The following is an 18579-nucleotide window of genomic DNA, read 5'->3' as shown; positions in this document are numbered from 1 at the left end:
CTCTTGGATGTATTACCAAGTAACAGTTTACTGTGAAATTTCCCCACTGAACGTTTTTCATACATGGTATCAACATACATGGTACAATGCTGGAATTCACTCAGCTCCTGAGAGCAATCCATTAACTACTGGTAACTAAATATTTTGTTTAACTTTGATTTGTCTGCGTTATAGATTACCATTTTTGGTTTCTCACTGCAAACAGATGTGTAATTGTGCAACTGTACGTCTTTGATTCAGAATCAGAACAAGAAGCAGCAGTGGAGCCTCCAGCACAATGATCAACAATGTAGCACAATATCTGAATGGTAAGTCAGCAACAAAAACATCAAAAAAACTTTTACTTATTGCCAGAAAACAGATGCAGGTACTTATTTAAGCGCCTGGACTGATTCGAGAAGCAGTAGAGACCTAAATGGAAGTACAAAAACATGCAAAAAGGGAATTTTGCATAATAGCTCTCCTTTAATGTTTTACATTAAACCAATTCAGTATATTTGCACCAACGGTTCTTAAACTTGATAGTTATGTCCGGGTCAGGCTGTTAATATGCTTGTAATCAAAACGATAAACAAAGCCAGATGGTAAAAAAAAGCATTACATATTTGAAACATTTCCAGGAGGGTTAGTGTTTTCAGAAATGCAGATCCTACAAATCTGAGATTGGAGAAAAGAAGTTCGCAGCAGCTCTGGCTGATTACTTCATTTTATTGAAGGCTTGAGAAAGGAAAAACAGGAATAGTTTCCCACAAAACCAAACCAAACATACTCCTTACTGTGTATGTGGCGTTCAAAACTTAAAGTAAAAAAAAAAAAAAAAATTAAGAACTTATCTACAGCTAAACTAGTTAAGAACGGAACAGACAAGTAAAAAAAAAGACCTTTCAGGTTCTAGGAATAGGAAAGGCTGAAATTCTGACACAGTGTCAAAGGAGCTACAGTCTGGATCATCATCTCAGCTTTTCTTATAAATCAAATGTAATGAAGAAAATTATTCACTCCATAAATCCCAAAAGAATCAATATTAAATCAGGACAGATGTTCACATTTTTTCCAGTTTGGACCCTTTCCCTTTTTATGACTTTTAATTTACAACAAGCTATTTTTCTGATATAATTTATATTCACAATGAAACTGTGCCAAATTAAACTGAATGAAGTACTTAGATCTGCCAAAGTCTAGTAATTCATTATCAGACGTTTTGTAAACCTCTTAAGTAATTAAACTGAGGAAATCTCAAAACCAAACAGTTCTCCTTTAAATCACATTTATCAGATCTTCATTTCTAAATAAAACTGGTCTGTAAAAATATATCACGACAGCATCATCAGCTGGACCGTTTTTAGTGATTAGCCAAAAATTAATAGGCCAATGAATTGAGTAAACCAGATGAAATATGAAACATGACCTAACAGTGTGTGTCTGGTGCTAAGTTTCTCTAAAATACAGAAAATGAATTTAAAAAAAAGTTTTTAAGCTAACTTCAGTCCTGCTCTGAGACCCCAATTGTTGTGCTAAACGATGAAGGAGAAAAAAGATGTAAAACAGTTTTTGGTTATTAAAGTGCTCTGACACCATCTATTAGCAGCAGTAAGTATATACATATAAATGTGGTTCAGCACACTTAATCAACAAACTTATTTTAAAATGTATGCATTGACAGACAAAACAAAACAATCGCTCAGTAGTAACTTCTACCAGACCTCTTATAACAAAATTAAAAAGGAAAACAATTGTCATGCAGATCATCATCCATACTTTACATACATACAAAATTACATTTCTGTTTTGTCTTTTAAGAATAGTTTCTGTAAACACTGTTTAAATACTTCGTTTTTTTTTTTTTTTTTAATACACATATCTGCTACAATCTGCAGTTTGTTTTTTTTTCCCTCCCATTGAAAAACAGTCCAAGGCTTCTGTTCTGGCTCCTGCAGCTTAGTCTTATATGTCACGTTCCAACTGTTGCGATATCAACACCCGTACTTTAACTTTAAACCCATCTCAAGTCAACCTGTTCCAAAGTTAAGAAACTAGAAGAATTAAATGGAAGCTCTGGTGTGGTGATGTCTACAGGTGGGGTTTTTAAAAGTCTTTAAACATACGTAGGCACCTATAAATAACATCAAAGGGGACAAAAAGTGGTTGACAAGGATAGGGCTGAATATAGATAAGGCATAGTCTGGGAAGGTATGAATCAGGAGTTCACACATTGGGTAGATGGTTAACCTTTTTAGTACTTTTTTTTTCCTTAAATGGTGGTAGAGTGTAACATTTGTGTAAGGAGGTGAAGGAAACATTTCATATTCAGAGAGCTTGCATAAACTCCTGGAGCTGCCTGACAAGCTCTGTGTCCACCGTCTCCATCAGGACCCCGAAGCTCTGGTCCCCCATCATGGCTTGCTGTGCCTTCAGTTTCTCATAGACACACTGCTGGAGAGACACGCTGTGGACCGGGTCCTCCAGGGCCAACTGCAGCAGAGAGAGAGAAAAAATAAAAAAGAAATACACAAATTAGTTTTAAGCTGGCATTATGTAGTAATAATTTTCTAAGATTAACATTTGGTGTTTATTTGTTGCAATCCAGAATACACAACATAAAAAGATGTTATGCGATAAATATATGAGCTCTAGGTTTTTGAACTTAATTACTGGAATAAATTAAATTTGATGGAATTCTGTTTAATTTAAATGTTTACCAGTCAAAATCACTACTAAAGTGATATTTTAATTGTTTTGCACTGTGGCTAAAACTCAATGGGAAACTTAAACTGCATTACAAATATTTTGAACTTTTTAAAAAGATGCGAACTGTTGAAAATCATAACATTTAAATTCCATTCCTTCATTACAGATGTGAACAAATAGGATTTTCTTTTAATGGGATTGAAATGTAAATTTTATTTCAAGTCCCATAGGAGGCTTTATGGATGCAGAGCAGGATCAAAGAGCAGAAAGAAGAACAAAGTTCAAACCATCTCTTCCTTCGATCATAATGGGCAAGGATCAAATCTCCGCTTCCATCTCTCTGCTCAGCTCTATAACCATTCAGACAAGTGGAGGTTTTAAGAGGTGCAGCAAAAGCACATGAAGTGGATTAGCAGTGCAGGCCAACATCCATCCGTCCTGGGCTGTTAGCATGTCATGACAGCCATGAGGCACTGATGCAGCAACTGTTTTCAGTCAGAGGCCTCATTGAATTTGTTGCCAGATGGACTGCTACCGGAGATCCTTCCTGCCCATAGCATCACCATCAATAACGACTCCTTGGAGAGACGGAGTTCATATGAACTACGACAACATTTCATTTCCCTTTGGAATAAATAAGTTATTTTTGAATTGAACTGAAAATAAATAATTCACTCTCCACACAAAGAGCCTTAATTTAGTCATTTATTATCAAAGCATCTGCAAAACAAACCACGTAGAGTTCGATTTGTTGTTCCAAGCAATCTTGCATTACAAGATCTATAAACTGACTTCTTGTTATATACAACCTCTTGGTGGAACACGATACAAACAGCCTGGAACAGTCCCAGGCAGGTCATTTGACATAAACAAATAGATTTCTGTTTTAATGGAGAGGTTATTTACATAACTAACAATAAGCGAGTTTTAGGAAGTCTACCATGTAGCACCTGGATCAATAAAACCCAAGTCGATTTCAACAAAAAAAAAAGTGAAGTGGAAAGCAGCTCAGACATGCTGCCATTTCCAAGTCTTACATAAACATCGAACAAAGAACTTGGAAAGAAAGCGATTTATTATATGTAGTCACAGCCATTCATCTTACGCAGAGGAAAGCACCGGAAAAACAATCCTTGACAACAGAGTGAAAAAAGACAAGGGAAGTTGGATGGCTGACTAGAGCTGATACATTTCTATGGGTAAGCAAACAGTCATTTGTTTTCTGTGAAGTGAAGCCGGGGAAGAGGCAAACAATAGCACAGTAAAGGTTGAGAGACTCTGCTTTGCAAATAAACTCAAGGACAATACCGTCAACATCATTAGACACATAAAACTTTTCAAACATAGTGTTGAGTATTCTTTTATTCTCTAGTATATACAATCACACCTTACCTTTTAGTTTTTAACTATCACATAGGATCTATTTTCCATCACTGTCTGCTTCTTAAATATATTCTGTCACTCACTTAAGTTTGTTTTTACTCCAGACAAAACATTAAGAAGAAGAAAGTGGACTCTTTGCTGCACAAAACTGAATGAAAGAACATCAAAACTCCCAACACGGGAAGAGATGCAGAAGCAGAATATTGTAATAAAAATATTTAGTCACTAATGGATCGTGAGAAGCAGCACTTAACATGCTAATTACTATTTTGACAATGCTGTGCAATCAAACTGGTGAAAAGTGGCCTAATAGAAAAACTGCTGTCCAAGTTGCATAACTGCCTTCACTACAATGACCTGGGTGCAGTACCTCTCTCCCTTTGAACAGGACTGAAGCCCTGATGCTGAACGTGTGAGTGTGTCATGGCCTCTGAAACTCTGCAAACTGTGGTTGAGTTAGAAAAAAAAAACCGCTCCTATATGATCTTCAAACCACAAACGTATTGTTAAAGGTGGTTCTTGTTAAATCTACATCAGAGTGAGGCATTTATGGTGTGTAACCCTCAGATAATGTATTTTCATATCAACAGAAAAAAAAATAAATAATAATAATAATAATTCACAGTGTTACCAGACAGGGACCATCTCATAGTCCTCCTGCTTAAGCGCAGCTTGTTGCCATTATTGAGTTTGTTGACTTCTGTGTTTAACATTACTAACATCACATCTCTTGGGCAGATCAAACAGACAGAGGGTGAAGTTTCCCTTTACAGAAATCAGCCCAATTAAGTCTAAGGTAACTGTTAAAATTTGTGCAGATGTGATCACATTTACTTCTACTATTAAAGTAAACAAAACCAGCAGATGCTAGTAGCTTCACAAAAGGTCACGACAGAGGCAAAATAATATATTTAAATAAAATATCAAAGAAAATACAAAGAACCAGAATCCAGTTGCACAGCAAGTAGGTGCACAAGTTTGAAACTTTAAAAACTAATACTATGAGGTGCGCCTGAAATACCTGCCTAATTTCTAAATGTGAATTCGTTTATGGAATATTACAAAAAGTAAATCTACGGGAAATAGCTTAAAAAGTTTAAAGCTGAAACATAATTTCTTAGGAAATATACCATGAAGGAAAAAAATGAATACACAGGAAGATAAGCTGTCTTTTATAAATGTCTGAAAAAAGCCATAAAACAAAAATATAGTACATACATGAAAAAGAGCATCTATTTAGCGAGGCAGTGCAGATCGATAAAGACACTTCAGGGAAATGAGGAAGGGATAAGAAGAGTGTCATACAGATGAATCAGCAGAATGTTAGCAGGACCTCGTGGATACACATGCTTCTCTTCTAACAGCAAGAGTGTTGAGAGCAATGCACTTGGGACATGGTGTGTTGGGACCTTTCTCATAACAGCACAGAAATGAAACAATCTGTACTGTAGCTTCTGTTGTTAGGAACTATAGATTAGATCCACCATCTTCCCCTGGGGAAAGAATCAGAGGCCTATGCAAGGAGACAAGAGAAGGTGTTAGGCAAAGGGAAGAAAATGACATGATAGGCTGAGAAGAAACGTGAGAAAGTGAAGATAAAGAGATACAATGACATGAAAGAAGAGGACTAATAAAAGACAGAAGATAACTTAAAGAGTTATGCTGAAAAATGGAGAATGATCACGTTCACCTTCCAAACTATTGGTTCATTTTTTAGGGAAAAATAAAGAGACCTGCCTGGTCAGACCAAATTTGTACCATCGACCCACGGCGATGGTGCAGGTGAGTGTGCCATGGTTCCAAGACGTTTGCTTCAGCACACCCCCTTTAAATTCACAAGACATGGTAAGCCAAGCTCCTGGAAGTTAAATAGCTGGGGCTGTTTTCCAAATAACCACAACCATGAAATTCTGACCAATCACACAATAGTATTGCATGTAGACAGGGATTGTGACAAGAAGGGGTGGACAACATGAAGATGAGAACAAAATAATGTGATTTTAGCCATGGAACTGGAACAATACGAACTGATTTCAGCACTTTGCCTTTACCATGCAGAACCCTTAAGAAAAAGGTCTCTATTTCTCACAAAAATTTTTAAAAAACATTGTAATTTAAGAATTTGCATGCACTGTATGAAAACCTTTTTTTCTTCTCTGACAATAAAACTAAATGTCAGATTAACTTCTACACTAGTAGAAACGTTTTTCAAATGTGACATGGGTCACAGATATTTTAGTTTTATCTCATTTAACAGTAACAATCTTTCCTCTAACAAGTTTGGTGAAAAAGCCCATTTGCACTTCAGCAGAAGATCTGAGGGGAAACTAAATCAAGACAGCATTTGCTAAGTAGGGCCAGTGATGCAACAATCTGTACTTTTCCAGCCTTTATCTCATACCCGGTGGTGGCTTATGTCTAACTCCATAAGATACAATTCATGAGCACGACTGTGCAAACAGAAAGTGTGTGACTCAAGAAGTGCTGAGAGTGGATGATATATTTGAAGTGTAATCTATGAACTGTAAGACAATGCTGACAGCAGAAGGTACGGGGGCTGATATTAACCTCCTCAGTTAAATAAAAATGCATCATTTTACAGCTTCTTCACCAGCTAGGCAGCCTCTAAATGTCTAGCGAGACCAATAAGCTGCCTTAAAGAGGTCAAATTTGATTTAGGGAGTTGTGTTTCTCAAAACAAGTCACTCTAAGCCCACATTTAGCCAGCATAATGATTATAAAAGAGGCAGTGAGTCTTGTATGGATGAGGAAACCAAATAAGTGTGAACACACATGGGGCCAATACTACAAAGAAGCTTTAATAAATCAAAGATGTCTGCCTTAACTAACCAGGAGCATTGTGGTTAGTCGCACTATGAATCTGCCTTTCAACTGGCTTGTTAACCTAGGTTTTGTGATATTGGATATAAGCTGCCATGGATAGAAGTTGCAGGTGAGTGTGCAAGTTATCAAAACCAGATCAATAAAACATGGATATTTAAGACACATTTTATTGTGTACTTATTTTATCTTAATATGGTATAAATGTTGCCCTTCATACACAGCAAATTCAAAAGTGTTAAATGTTTTGGTGTTAGTAGACTTTGTGCAAAAGCAGAGTTAATTTTACTCTAATATTAGTAGTTAAAATCCAGTGTTAAAACAAAGTGTTTCCATATCAAATCTAGAGCTGTTAAAATAGAATCAATAATTCTTTACTTCTTAACTCTGAACTCCACCAGCGGCTATAACACTGAAGGAGTTAATTCACTGACTCCGCCCCAGAATCACAGATTCTTACCGAAGCCAAGCAACAGGAGCCAAGTCATTTCAGGACTATTTACTTTCCACCTGTCTGAGGTGTTCACCACGCTTGGTAAGTAATTTTTTTCTGAGATGGTTTATAACTATTATTTTGAGTTGAGCTCAAAATATCATACAGGATGAGTTGAGCTCATCCTGTATGATAGACGTCACGTTCACCACACGGCTCGGTGTTAGCATATTTAGCTTAGCATGCCGAATGTTAGCCGAGTATAAATGTTGTTAAAAATCAAGCTGGTGAACATTCAATCAAATTCTTGGCTAACTTGAACAGATCCGTAATAATCTGGAGTATGTTTTTTCATGATGTTGAACGTTTACATGAATATTGGTCAGATTTATCATTTTTTCCCCTTTAAAAAACTGTTAAGAGCATTATTCCCGCTGTTGTGTCTTCTTATATACGTTTTGCAACATATTTTAATCCTTTTATTGCCTTTTTGTATATATTAGAACCAGTCTGGTTGAGGATGAATCGCCAGTCGTCAGCCTAACCTCCCCCTCCCGACCCCCCCATGGATTCTTGGAAGATTCAAGCTCCAAAAATGATTATGTAAGTGTTAATATCTCTGAAACCCTACATATCTGTAATGGAGGCTTGTTAGAGTTGTAGTAAAAATGTATTCCTTCGTTCCATTCCTCATTGTTATGTTTTTTGTTTGTTATGATCCAGAGACCGACACTGACTGTCCTACTCAGAGACTGAAGACTGTCTAATGCAGCAGAGGAGCATGTTGGTGTCTCCAGCCAAACTTCACAAACAGCCCAACAACTTGAAGAAAATCTGTTAGTAAGTGGACATCTTTTTGGTGGAGTGTAGAGAGGAACTGTCTCTTAACAACAGAAACAGAAACTGGATAAGAAATGATGGATCTGAATATCAGGTTGGTCTGTTATGTACTGTAATATCCAGTAATCTACCTGTTGAAAGAAAATGTACTCTATCATATTACATGAACTGCTTGCTTTACTTTCTCCACCTTGTACTTTGAACAATTTCATGCATATGGTATTGAAAAAAATGTATTAAGCACACTGCAGTTTGTATTGCACAGCTGATATGTCAGACCTTTTAATAAGCGTTATGTGAATGAAAGCGATATGTGAAACATGCACATTATTCCACGTTGTAATATGTTTAGTAATTATGGTGCATAATTATGGTGCATAATAAATGTATTTGAGAAAATCATTGCCTCTTTATTAAATGTTTATTTTCCCAAAAAATTTTAAAAGTTCAAAATAATAAAATACCTATTTAATATTAATTACAAATAACTCTTATGAAGTTAAAAAAAATACTCTGTGAGAGTTAATATTAAGATCTAACACTGAGTTAGTGTTAATAAGTGTTAAATTATTAACTCCAGCAGATTTGATATTTGACACTTTATAAGAGTTAAGGTACCAACTCTCCAAAAAGAGTTAAATTAACACTTTCTGGTGTGGACCCATGTAGACACTTTAAAAGTGTTGAAATCAAATCTGACAGAGTTAATCTGGGCCTCCTGGATTTGCTGTGTAGAGACGCAGGAGAACACTTTAGATGCAGCACAGGACTTAGTGGTCTGCAATGCTGGAGTTAGACCAAATTTTCTTCTTCTAATGACTAGAAGGCACGTTCAAGTTTTTCAGAAAGACGAGCACAAGTAGCTGACCAACTATGTTCTTCCAAAAAGTCTTTCTGACGAATATTTTTTCTCATTTCTGAACCAAGTATTTTTTGTTCCACCTTAAAGTTCAAGTAAAACAACTCACCTGTCTTTCAAGGCTTCCATAGATTTAGCGATGAGAAAAAAAAGGAAATTAAAAGAAAATAAAGCTGGTCACTTATAAATTATAAGTTATATTTGTCATGCAAGCTTTATGTGATTCAAAGGTAACCAATCTACGTTTCCATTTTATTTGAAATGTGTTAAAAACAAGAAAAGGTTGAGCTGCACATCTTTTCTTGCAAAAGGACACTTTATTCTGCTTTGTGAGGCTGGAAGACTCCATCTAGCAAAAGATAGTAAACTGTAGAGTATGGACATGGTCAGCAGCAGCAGTACACATGCAGTGTAATTTAAGTAGTGACTGATTACCTGAGACCAAATTATGCCGAGACCATTTTCCACACCATTACACTGCCATCATCAGCCTGGACTCTTCAGGACAGGGAAGGCTGGATACTCACTTAGAAGATGCTTAGGCTAAATTCTTCCTCTACCATCTGTGTGACTCAGCAGAAATGTACAGCTTCATCGGGTCCCTGAACATTTCTTCTTTCATTCATTTAATTTTTGAAGAGCCTGGGCCTGCTGCATTATTACAGATGTCAAAATCTCCCAAAGCCCCTTAAATTTAGGGTCAGTGACCTATTATACAACTTTAATGAATGTAATCCATACCTATATTGAATGGTCTTAGTTTTACTTTTACTTTACTTGTTCTGTCATCTGCCATCTGTCATGCATGTTCATATCTAGCTTTGTAAATTTTGCATAATGCTTTGATAAACACAGGTTTGCTCTGAAAACAGTCTGAGGAAATATAAGTAGGGCAGAGCTCTATTCAAATGAATAATTTATGCAACAGTCTATTCAACATCAAAGATTCTAGTAACGTATGACCCAAGAATGTGTTTGCACTGTCTGTACTTTTTGCAAGCACGGAAATACCCATTTTAGATGCAGCACAGAACATTTTCACCTTATAGTATCCATTTAAAAGCTACACTATATTGCTAATAGTGGACACTCCTCCAAAAGATAAATGTAGATGTTCTACTCACTTCCATGGCCACAGGTCTGTAAAATCAGGCATGCAGATTGTTTGTACAAGCATCCTTTTTGAAGATTGGATGCCACCTGTCCAATAAGACCCCTCATAAAAATTTCGTTGGTCCTAAACATTCAACTGTCAACTCTAAAAATCACAGTAAAGTAGAAGTGGTAGGAAACAGAAGGAACTCAACAGTGAAGTGGTAACTCACTCAGCATGGGGACACTGCAGACCTCAAAATATCCTGGGCCTTCACATTAGTTCAAGAACATTACAGAGAACTTTGTGGAATATAATTCATCCTCTAGTACTATGCAAAGTGGTATATAGGATACTGGGCTACCAAGTGGAGACATGTTTAAATTTACAATAACAATAGCAATAACACTTCTTTGAGAATCCAATAAACAAGTCTGGGTTTGGTGATTGCCATGTATTGTATAGTGCAAAATGAAACTTTGGTGGAAAGACAATTATGGTGTGGTGTTGCTTTCAGGGATTCGCTTACACTGCTTAGTTTCAGTCAAAGGAAAGATCCAGCGTACAAATGCATTTTGAAAAGTTTTCAAAAGTTTTCATTTGGTCCTTTCCTGTCTTATAATGAGCATGTACCAGTGAACAAAAAAGGTTCTCTAAAAACATGGATGAAAAGATGATTAGCCTGCACAAAGTCCTGACAGCAACCCAAAGGAACAGTTTTGAGGGGAATTAGAGACAGAAGACCAGGCCCACTTATCAAACATCAGTGTCTGACCTCAAACATGCACTACTAGAAAAAGTGTTAAGTATTTCTACAAATATACTTTTAAAACTCATGGGAAAAGTGCTGGAATGAAGGTGGTCTTCTCTAATCCCTACATGTTGCTGCATGTAGGGATTAGAGTCTTGTCAGCTGGCTGAAAGACAGCTTCTACACCTTATCCGTAATTACAAGAAAAAGACCTTTAGTAGTCATAGTAAGGAATTTGAAGAAATTCCATCCATATATAACAAAATCAACACAAGACAAATGTTAGCGCATCTTAACGATGAATTAATATTTTAGCAGCAGTTGTCAGAGTAATTGCTTTTCAATTTTGTTCATGCATTTTTGTTTTCACAGTGTTAAAATCATAACACCATGTCATCTCCTAGTTAATACATAGTTAATGAAGGATATTGTACCGCAATCTTTTAGTGGGTAATACTGAGGTAGAATCAAGATATGAATGCAGAAATAGTGGTGAGTTGTGTCCTCACATACATAAAGATGCATGGTTAGTAAAGTTAGAGGCAGCATAATAATAACAATGGAGGCAAAAAAGAAAATGGAAATGAATGAGATATATGACTACTTCTTGAAGAAGTGGGGACACAATAATCAAATTAGATGTAAAAAAAAATGAGAAAAGAAAATTGACCTATGGATCATCTGAAAGAGAGAAATAAGCAATCTGCACAAATAAAAGCCAACCTGATGGTTCACAAACTAAATATTCCAATCATAGCAAAGGTGCATAGAAGAAAAGATGAAACCTGTGGAGTTGTGAGAAAGAAAATAAATTGAGTGACGACGAGAGGAAAGGAGTGATGATGAGAGTAAAGGGTGGAGTGAGAGTGACATGCTCCTGCTGCGGCTCACTGATAAAGAGGATATGGTCTTTATGCCTCAGAGAGAGTAGAAGATAAATGAGGCAGGATGAAAAGAGGAGAGACAAATGAGATGTGAAGAAAGTGGAAAGGTTTGAAAGTGGCCTAGTGAGCAGAGACAGAAGAGGAAAGGGAAGAAAAAAATACAGAACAGAGAACTAAAGAAAATACAGCAAATAAAAAAAACTTATTGTCATCGTAAAAGTGGTGTTTTGCTCCCGTAGCTGTAAAAAGACTGGAGGTGGTCCTAACCCTAACCCTGTTTTTATCTTGTGCAATATACAATAGAAATCTGAGTGTGTTTGCTCCATCTGTTCTTACTAAAAGATGAGTTGCCCAACATTTTTGTGCTTGTAGTGAGACTCGTAGTGTTACACTAAAAGTTGCGAAGATGGCACAGTTACACATCTCTGTGCCAGTAATGGGCAATTTACCCTTGATGTGAGCATTTGGCTGCAAATTGAGATAATCTCTTTCTCTGAAACAACAGGCTGAGCCAACTGGCTGGAAAAATAAATCACCAAACCATCTATAAACAGATGTGTTACAGAATTACTGGCTATAGAATAATGAGTTAGGTTATAGTTCTTCATTTTAAGTCAACATAACTGTCCTTCGAAAAGTAAAAATTGATGTACTGGTGTGTCAAAAAATATTTAGCACAAAAGAGTTGTAAAAGAGTTATCTATTAACTATTAAGGAAATGCTAAGGCTGATATTAAATGTGATTTCAAAAGCATATCTGCAATATATAAAAGCAGTTATGGATTTTAGGTGCAACCTTCTGGAGCTTTACATCAAAGCACACAAATTCATTCTGAGATTCTCAAAATACCAGCTTTTATATGATCATTTAATGGCTCAGTTGAATCCTTTCAAAAGTCACGTAAGGTAGCACCTCACTTTAAACTTTCAGTGCACAACTGTCATTAAAAACATCAAAAAGAAATGACAGGAAAGGACTGTATATGATTATGCAAATATTTCTGGAAGCATGCCAGAGCGTGGCTAAAGGACATTATTCAAGAAAGGGGAAGCATCTCCTTGTGAGCATGAGAGTGGTCTTAGAGCTCCGCTGGCTTGCTGAGAATGGGCCATACTAATTTAAGTCCGACACTTACTGTTGTGACTTCTAGTCATGTAAACATTTTTACAATATTAGATTTAATGTTAAAAAAAAAGAAGCATTTTTGTATTTTGTATGGAATGGTAGTGAAAACTGATGGCTTTCTCATTCAAACTATCAGACTAGCTGCAATGAACAAGTGATAAGGACAGAATAGAAGGGCAATACATACAAAACACAAACAAAAAAAGGACACTACACTGAACTGAATAAGGTCAAGTACATTTCCCATGATAACGTTCATGTTAAAGTGACAGGAGAGGACAGAGCAACAGTCATGGAAAACAATGACAGAAAAGAGACGAGACAAGCAGCACAGAAAAAATTCAGTCTTTCTCCTGCTTTGAGATTTCATTAGTGTTGTGGTACCTTAACTTGAGGGAGCTCTAAGAACTTCAATGCAGTCATTTTCACTCTGAGACAGCACACATTATTATACTGTTACGGGTGTTGTACTTGAAAGTTGAAGTTCTGCAGTCTCATGAACTTTGTCATTAACTATGAAAACAAAAACAAAAAAATATGCGTTGGTTGGAAAGGTTGAGATTTTTACTAGTTCACACATATCAAGAAATCCCAGACAGAAAGACTAAAAGTCTGACTCCAGCAAGCCGTTCTTAAAAACACAATTTGTGCTGACAAGGACAATAACAGAGGTCATCAAGAAATACGAGAACACTGTCACCCAGACACTTGAATGCCCAAGAACAAATAAGACCAGTCCAAAAATAACTGTTCACTGTTGAAAAAGTATTTAGAATAATTTGAGCATTACATCTTTATCTAAGCAAAACTGTAAATTAAACTTTAATTTCTTGTAGAATGATGACCCCTGCTTTACCCTCAATTCCTAACTGAATGTTATGTTGATACAGTGAGTATATGCTGCCCCATTTCTGCACAGTTGCGTCATTGTCTAGAGTTTTGCAACCTTGAACTATGCTTCAAAGATGAAATGCTCATGCTATACTTTTAGTAAACAACTTTTAATTATGTATAAAGACCTAATGTTTTGAATTCTGTGCAGTTCATTTATGTACAAGAGTGGTGACCAAAGTCAGGCCTGAAGGGTTGGTATCCTGCATGTGTTAGTTTTATCCCGGGCTCACCACAGCTAAATTAAATGGTACTTTAATAACAGGCCTTTGCAGAACACTGTGACATGTTGAGGGTAGTTGAATCAGCTGTGTTGGAAAAGAAACACTTAAAAATGGCGGGACACTCGTCCTTGAAGACTGGAGCTGGACACCGTTGATGTACAGAAACAGTCATTTAGTCAGGTACATATTTTTTTAGGATAGTTTAGTCAATTCTGGATGGTAGAGACATGCAGTTCATATGCTACAGAATTTATCTGATAAAAGCTGAGGGTTTCTGAAAAAGTAATTGCAAGTCAGAATCTTCTTTTTACCCTGACTGAACATTTTTGATAACCAAACCTACTTGGACATGATTTTCCAGTCTGTAACATTATTAAATGAAAATACTTGAAATCTCTTTAAATCCCCCAGCCACTCAGGCATCCACAGCCTGTTTTCCAAAGAACATGAAGAGCTCTTAAGACTTTAGCGGCATGACATCTCAAACATCACTGATGCCAAAGGACCTTCTATTGAGATCTTATGGTATGTTATTAAAATGAAGTCTATTTTTGTTTTGCCAACATATTTTATTTGATAAATTTTTCAACTATGCTACTTCCCTCAACTATCACAAGTAGTGCTTCAGTCTACAGGTACATGCCAAAAGATTAATTTTAAAACCTTAACCCTTCAATAAGATTTTCTTTAAGGTGGTTAAGCAGATGAAAAAAAAAAACAGCAACAGATTGTGCTTCATAAACAAATAAAATAATGTAATAATTTAAAAAGCAACGTCTGTCTTGTCAATGTGAGTTCACAGTGCTCCAGTGGCTCATTCAAGATAACTTAATCTAGAAACTAACTTTGAATGACAAGCCAAGTCAAAGAATGATATTCAGTAACTTCAATGAAATCTAGCATGTAATCAGGCAAGCACCAAAAGTCGCTATTTATTAGCAAGATAAGCACTGAGGAGGTGACAGGTAAAACTTTGCAGTTCTCAGCTTAAATATTTCTGTAATGAAAATAAATAAATGCAGAACACAGTTCTCCATCTAATCTAATCTCTATTAAGGGACAATAGTGGTAGCTGGAAAATAACAGAAGTCTGTTGGAACAAAAATCAAGGGGAAAATAAAACATCCAATCTTCATCACTTGTGCAATAAAACACCCACTCTAACAACCAGTCTGTAGTATTTCTAGAATGTTGACATAAAAATCCAGTAGATTTTTTTGAAAACTTTTTTCAATTTTTCTTTCAGACATATATTTTTTTCTCCTTTCTAACATGCTTGTGCTATCAGCCAACCAGGTAACAATACAATGTTTGCTTGAAGCTGGCTTCAAAATAGTTAATAATATGGTCAATCATGTCAGTGTGATCTGAATGACTTCTTCACATTCCTTTTTAAACAAGATAGTATGCATCTTTGAAAGAACAAAACTTTTTAATGTGATGAAACTTTATTGCAAATGACCAGATAAATTAGAGAATTTACATTAATCTTGCCCATATCTCTCAACTATCACTGATAAAGATGAGGCTTGCCACAAAGTAAACATTTTTTTAGTGTTTTCACAAATGTATCAGTGAGGTTTAACTCATTTGAACTGCATCAACTGCAGTCTTCAACATGTAGTTTGTAAGAAAAATAAGCATGATCTCCAACTGATTTAGTTCCTGTTCAAATAGAGACAGTCCAACTTTAGAATCTGAAGAAATAAAAGTGCTTCTCAAATAGTGCTACTGCACCATTTCTCCGTCCTTGGGCAATGCCGCAGGGAACTTTAATATCCCAGCTCATTTTTCAGAGAATCTTATTGCATTTATGAGTAATATTTTGGATGTGCTAACCTAGTTAAACTCTGCTTAATGTTAGTAAAATGTTTGCACTAATGAGCTCCCAGTGCAGGTGAACACAATTATATATGGGATATATGGGAACCTTTCTTCTAAACCTTTGCAAAAGGTGCTAAATGAAGTCAAAGACTTGAAAATGGGCATCACACAAATGCGGCTGCTTGCATGTATGACAAAGTGAGGAAATAAGAAACGGTGTTTCTATTTAGCAGTTTATGGCATAAAACATTATACCTGCTAATTAAAATGTATATGCATTAATAAAGAGAAAATTGTACGCTAATTTGACATATATATTTAAATACTGATATTTGTGGCTACAAGAAATAGAAATAAAAAATAAATTATGAGATTGTGCAGCTGTGTCACTTCATTTTTCAGTGGTTGACAATAATAGCTCTAAAGCAAGGTTATCTAAATTTGACGAATGCCTTCCCTCAACATGTCTGTCCTTGACTCTTCTGGTTATGTCTGTTCTCTAAGACGATAGAAGACTTGAAAAGGGAAACAACAGCTCAATGACATTTTAGAGAAGATGTACTTTAGAAGTTTAAATATCATTAGAGTAACATTTTGACAACTATGTGCCATATTTCTATGCCGTGAGCATAATGAGCACAATCATGTTTGAACAGTAACAAATGTTGAAGCTACATTACATTAATATTGCTGCGTATTCTCAAACTGTTCTGAGTTTGTCAACACCCATCATGCTTGCTTTCCCACAGTTAATTTAACTCCTGATAGGAAACTGCAGATCAACTGACACACTATTTGCTTTCTCAGTTTTGAAGTGTGTAACAGGAGAGAAATTATTTCAAAAGTACTCAAAAGTTTTAAACCACCTTCAACTTACTTATAATATTTACATACATACTCATTTGAAGATCAAGTTTCTAATGTTAAATTTAAAATGGACTATCTTCAATTTGGGGGATTTCTAAGGAAAATTTTTCTATAGGTCTCAGTTGCCATTTTACTCACTTATTCATTTGTAAATTCAGCCTCACATTGGAGCTAATGTTCAGTGAACAAAATATTCAGTTGATCATTTCTCTAACCCAAAAATAATATTTTAACTTTAATAGCCTTTGTAATTTTTATGGATTCAGCAAAAACAAATAAATGTATTAATTAGACAAGGTTTTGCTGCAGGCTGCCAGTAAACATCCTAAAAACCCTATTTTTTCCCCAAGTTGTTTGCTGTGTGCAGACAGAAACATTGTGCACCCTTTGAGCTAAGAAGCCATTATCATTGACACCTCGTTGAATGATTCATTGGGCATAGTTGAGTGGTTTGACACACAAGCATACAAAAAAAAGGTCTAAAATCTGCTCTCTAAAAATACTCAAGTACCAGACAGAACAATAAAGAGCAAAAATAGCAAACCAACAACTTTATTAGTACACCAATACATTTGGCTTGTGCCTTTAATTAGCCAATTCTGTGCTGCATCGCCATCATTGTAACGTGACCAAATAAATATTGACTGACCAACCTGCTCTCCTCCCCCTCTAGAAAGAAATGACAAAAAGACAGAAATAAATATTGCTTGTTAATATTGGCTCAGTTTTATTTATTTAAAGAAACCAATATCGATGTTAAAAATGACTTGCATCAGCTGATGCCGATATTAGTGCCAATATACTAGGGCTGTGTAATATCGAGTTTGCGATATATATCAATATTTTCTTTCCTAGAAAAAAAAATCGATATTCATCCGCAAGTATCGTAACATTCAACTGTCACCTTGCTCACTCACTGCTTGCTTCGCCAGGAGAGTGATTAGGTCATCAGGCTTAGAGAGTGATTAAGTCATCAGGCTTAGAGTGATTCCTTCAGATGTTAAGTGTCAAGGTTAAAAAGGTATCAAACTATTGAGAGCAGGGTACTTGGTGCACTTTATTTACTTTACAAATGCATGTAAGCTACAGTTTGTACTGTTTCAATTAAAAGAAACATGTTTTCGCACCACCTCTTTGATTCATTTTGTCCAGTTGTCGACTTTAAGTCTGTGTCCATGTCCAACCAGAGTCAAGTATTGTGTAGTTGGTGCTTTTAATAAGTTTTCAGTTAAATTAATTCAGTCCAACTCTATAACAGTCACAACATGTCACCAAAATCACTCTGTCCCTCTAAAATCTTTCAGAAAATTGCAAAAGTGTATTGAATTGTATCGTTTGCCAAGTATTGCAATGTACATCGTATCATGAGCAGAATATCATGTATCATGTCGTATCGTGAGATTATTGCATCACTACAGCCCTACAATACACTGCCCCTAGTTATTCAGCAAAAATTTATTTAACGTTTTAAATTTACAATGACTGTCAAATCCAACAAGATTAATGTCATGAACCAAATTTTAAAAGTTTAGATCAACACTGAAAAAGTGCCAGATCACATTAAGTCATTGTGAGCCCTTGAAAAAAATAATAAAAAGACATCTGTGGCTTATTAATATCTACTTCAGTCTGTTAGCATATAAGCTTTCTCCAGTTAATTAAACCACCTTTTTATGAATTAAAACCTATGGGTCATTCATATTATGAAATCTGAATTTTAATTAACTTGGATGAAAGCTTAGACAGATAATCATGCAAATCAGAAATGCTGATCAGGTCTCAAAAAAAGTCAGACTTGTGGTTCCAGTGTAATGAGTCACATGGCTAATGAATGAGCTCTTCTTCATTGTTAATTAGGAAACACTGATCAATTTA

At 35.7% G+C, this 18579-nt stretch overlaps 1 protein-coding gene across 2 annotated transcripts in view; it reads right to left on the bottom strand.

Moving 5' to 3' along the window:
• Positions 1-442: 442 nt before the first annotated feature.
• Positions 443-18579, bottom strand: part of ipo11 (importin 11) — a 114726-nt gene continuing 96589 nt past the window's right edge. For both annotated transcript variants that reach the window (XM_008418338.2, XM_008418339.2), the window contains one exon: positions 443-2472. In XM_008418338.2, coding sequence (XP_008416560.1) covers positions 2308-2472 — 165 coding nt within the window. In that variant the 3' untranslated portion in view covers positions 443-2307. The remainder of the gene's footprint in view (positions 2473-18579) is intronic.

This window comes from Poecilia reticulata, chromosome 9 (assembly GCF_904066995.2).
Source record: "Poecilia reticulata chromosome 9, P_reticulata-male-v2, whole genome shotgun sequence".
Classification (NCBI taxonomy): Eukaryota; Metazoa; Chordata; class Actinopteri; order Cyprinodontiformes; family Poeciliidae; genus Poecilia; species Poecilia reticulata.
Note: the sequence above shows the minus strand (reverse complement) of the source record. Positions and strands in the feature narration are given on the sequence as shown.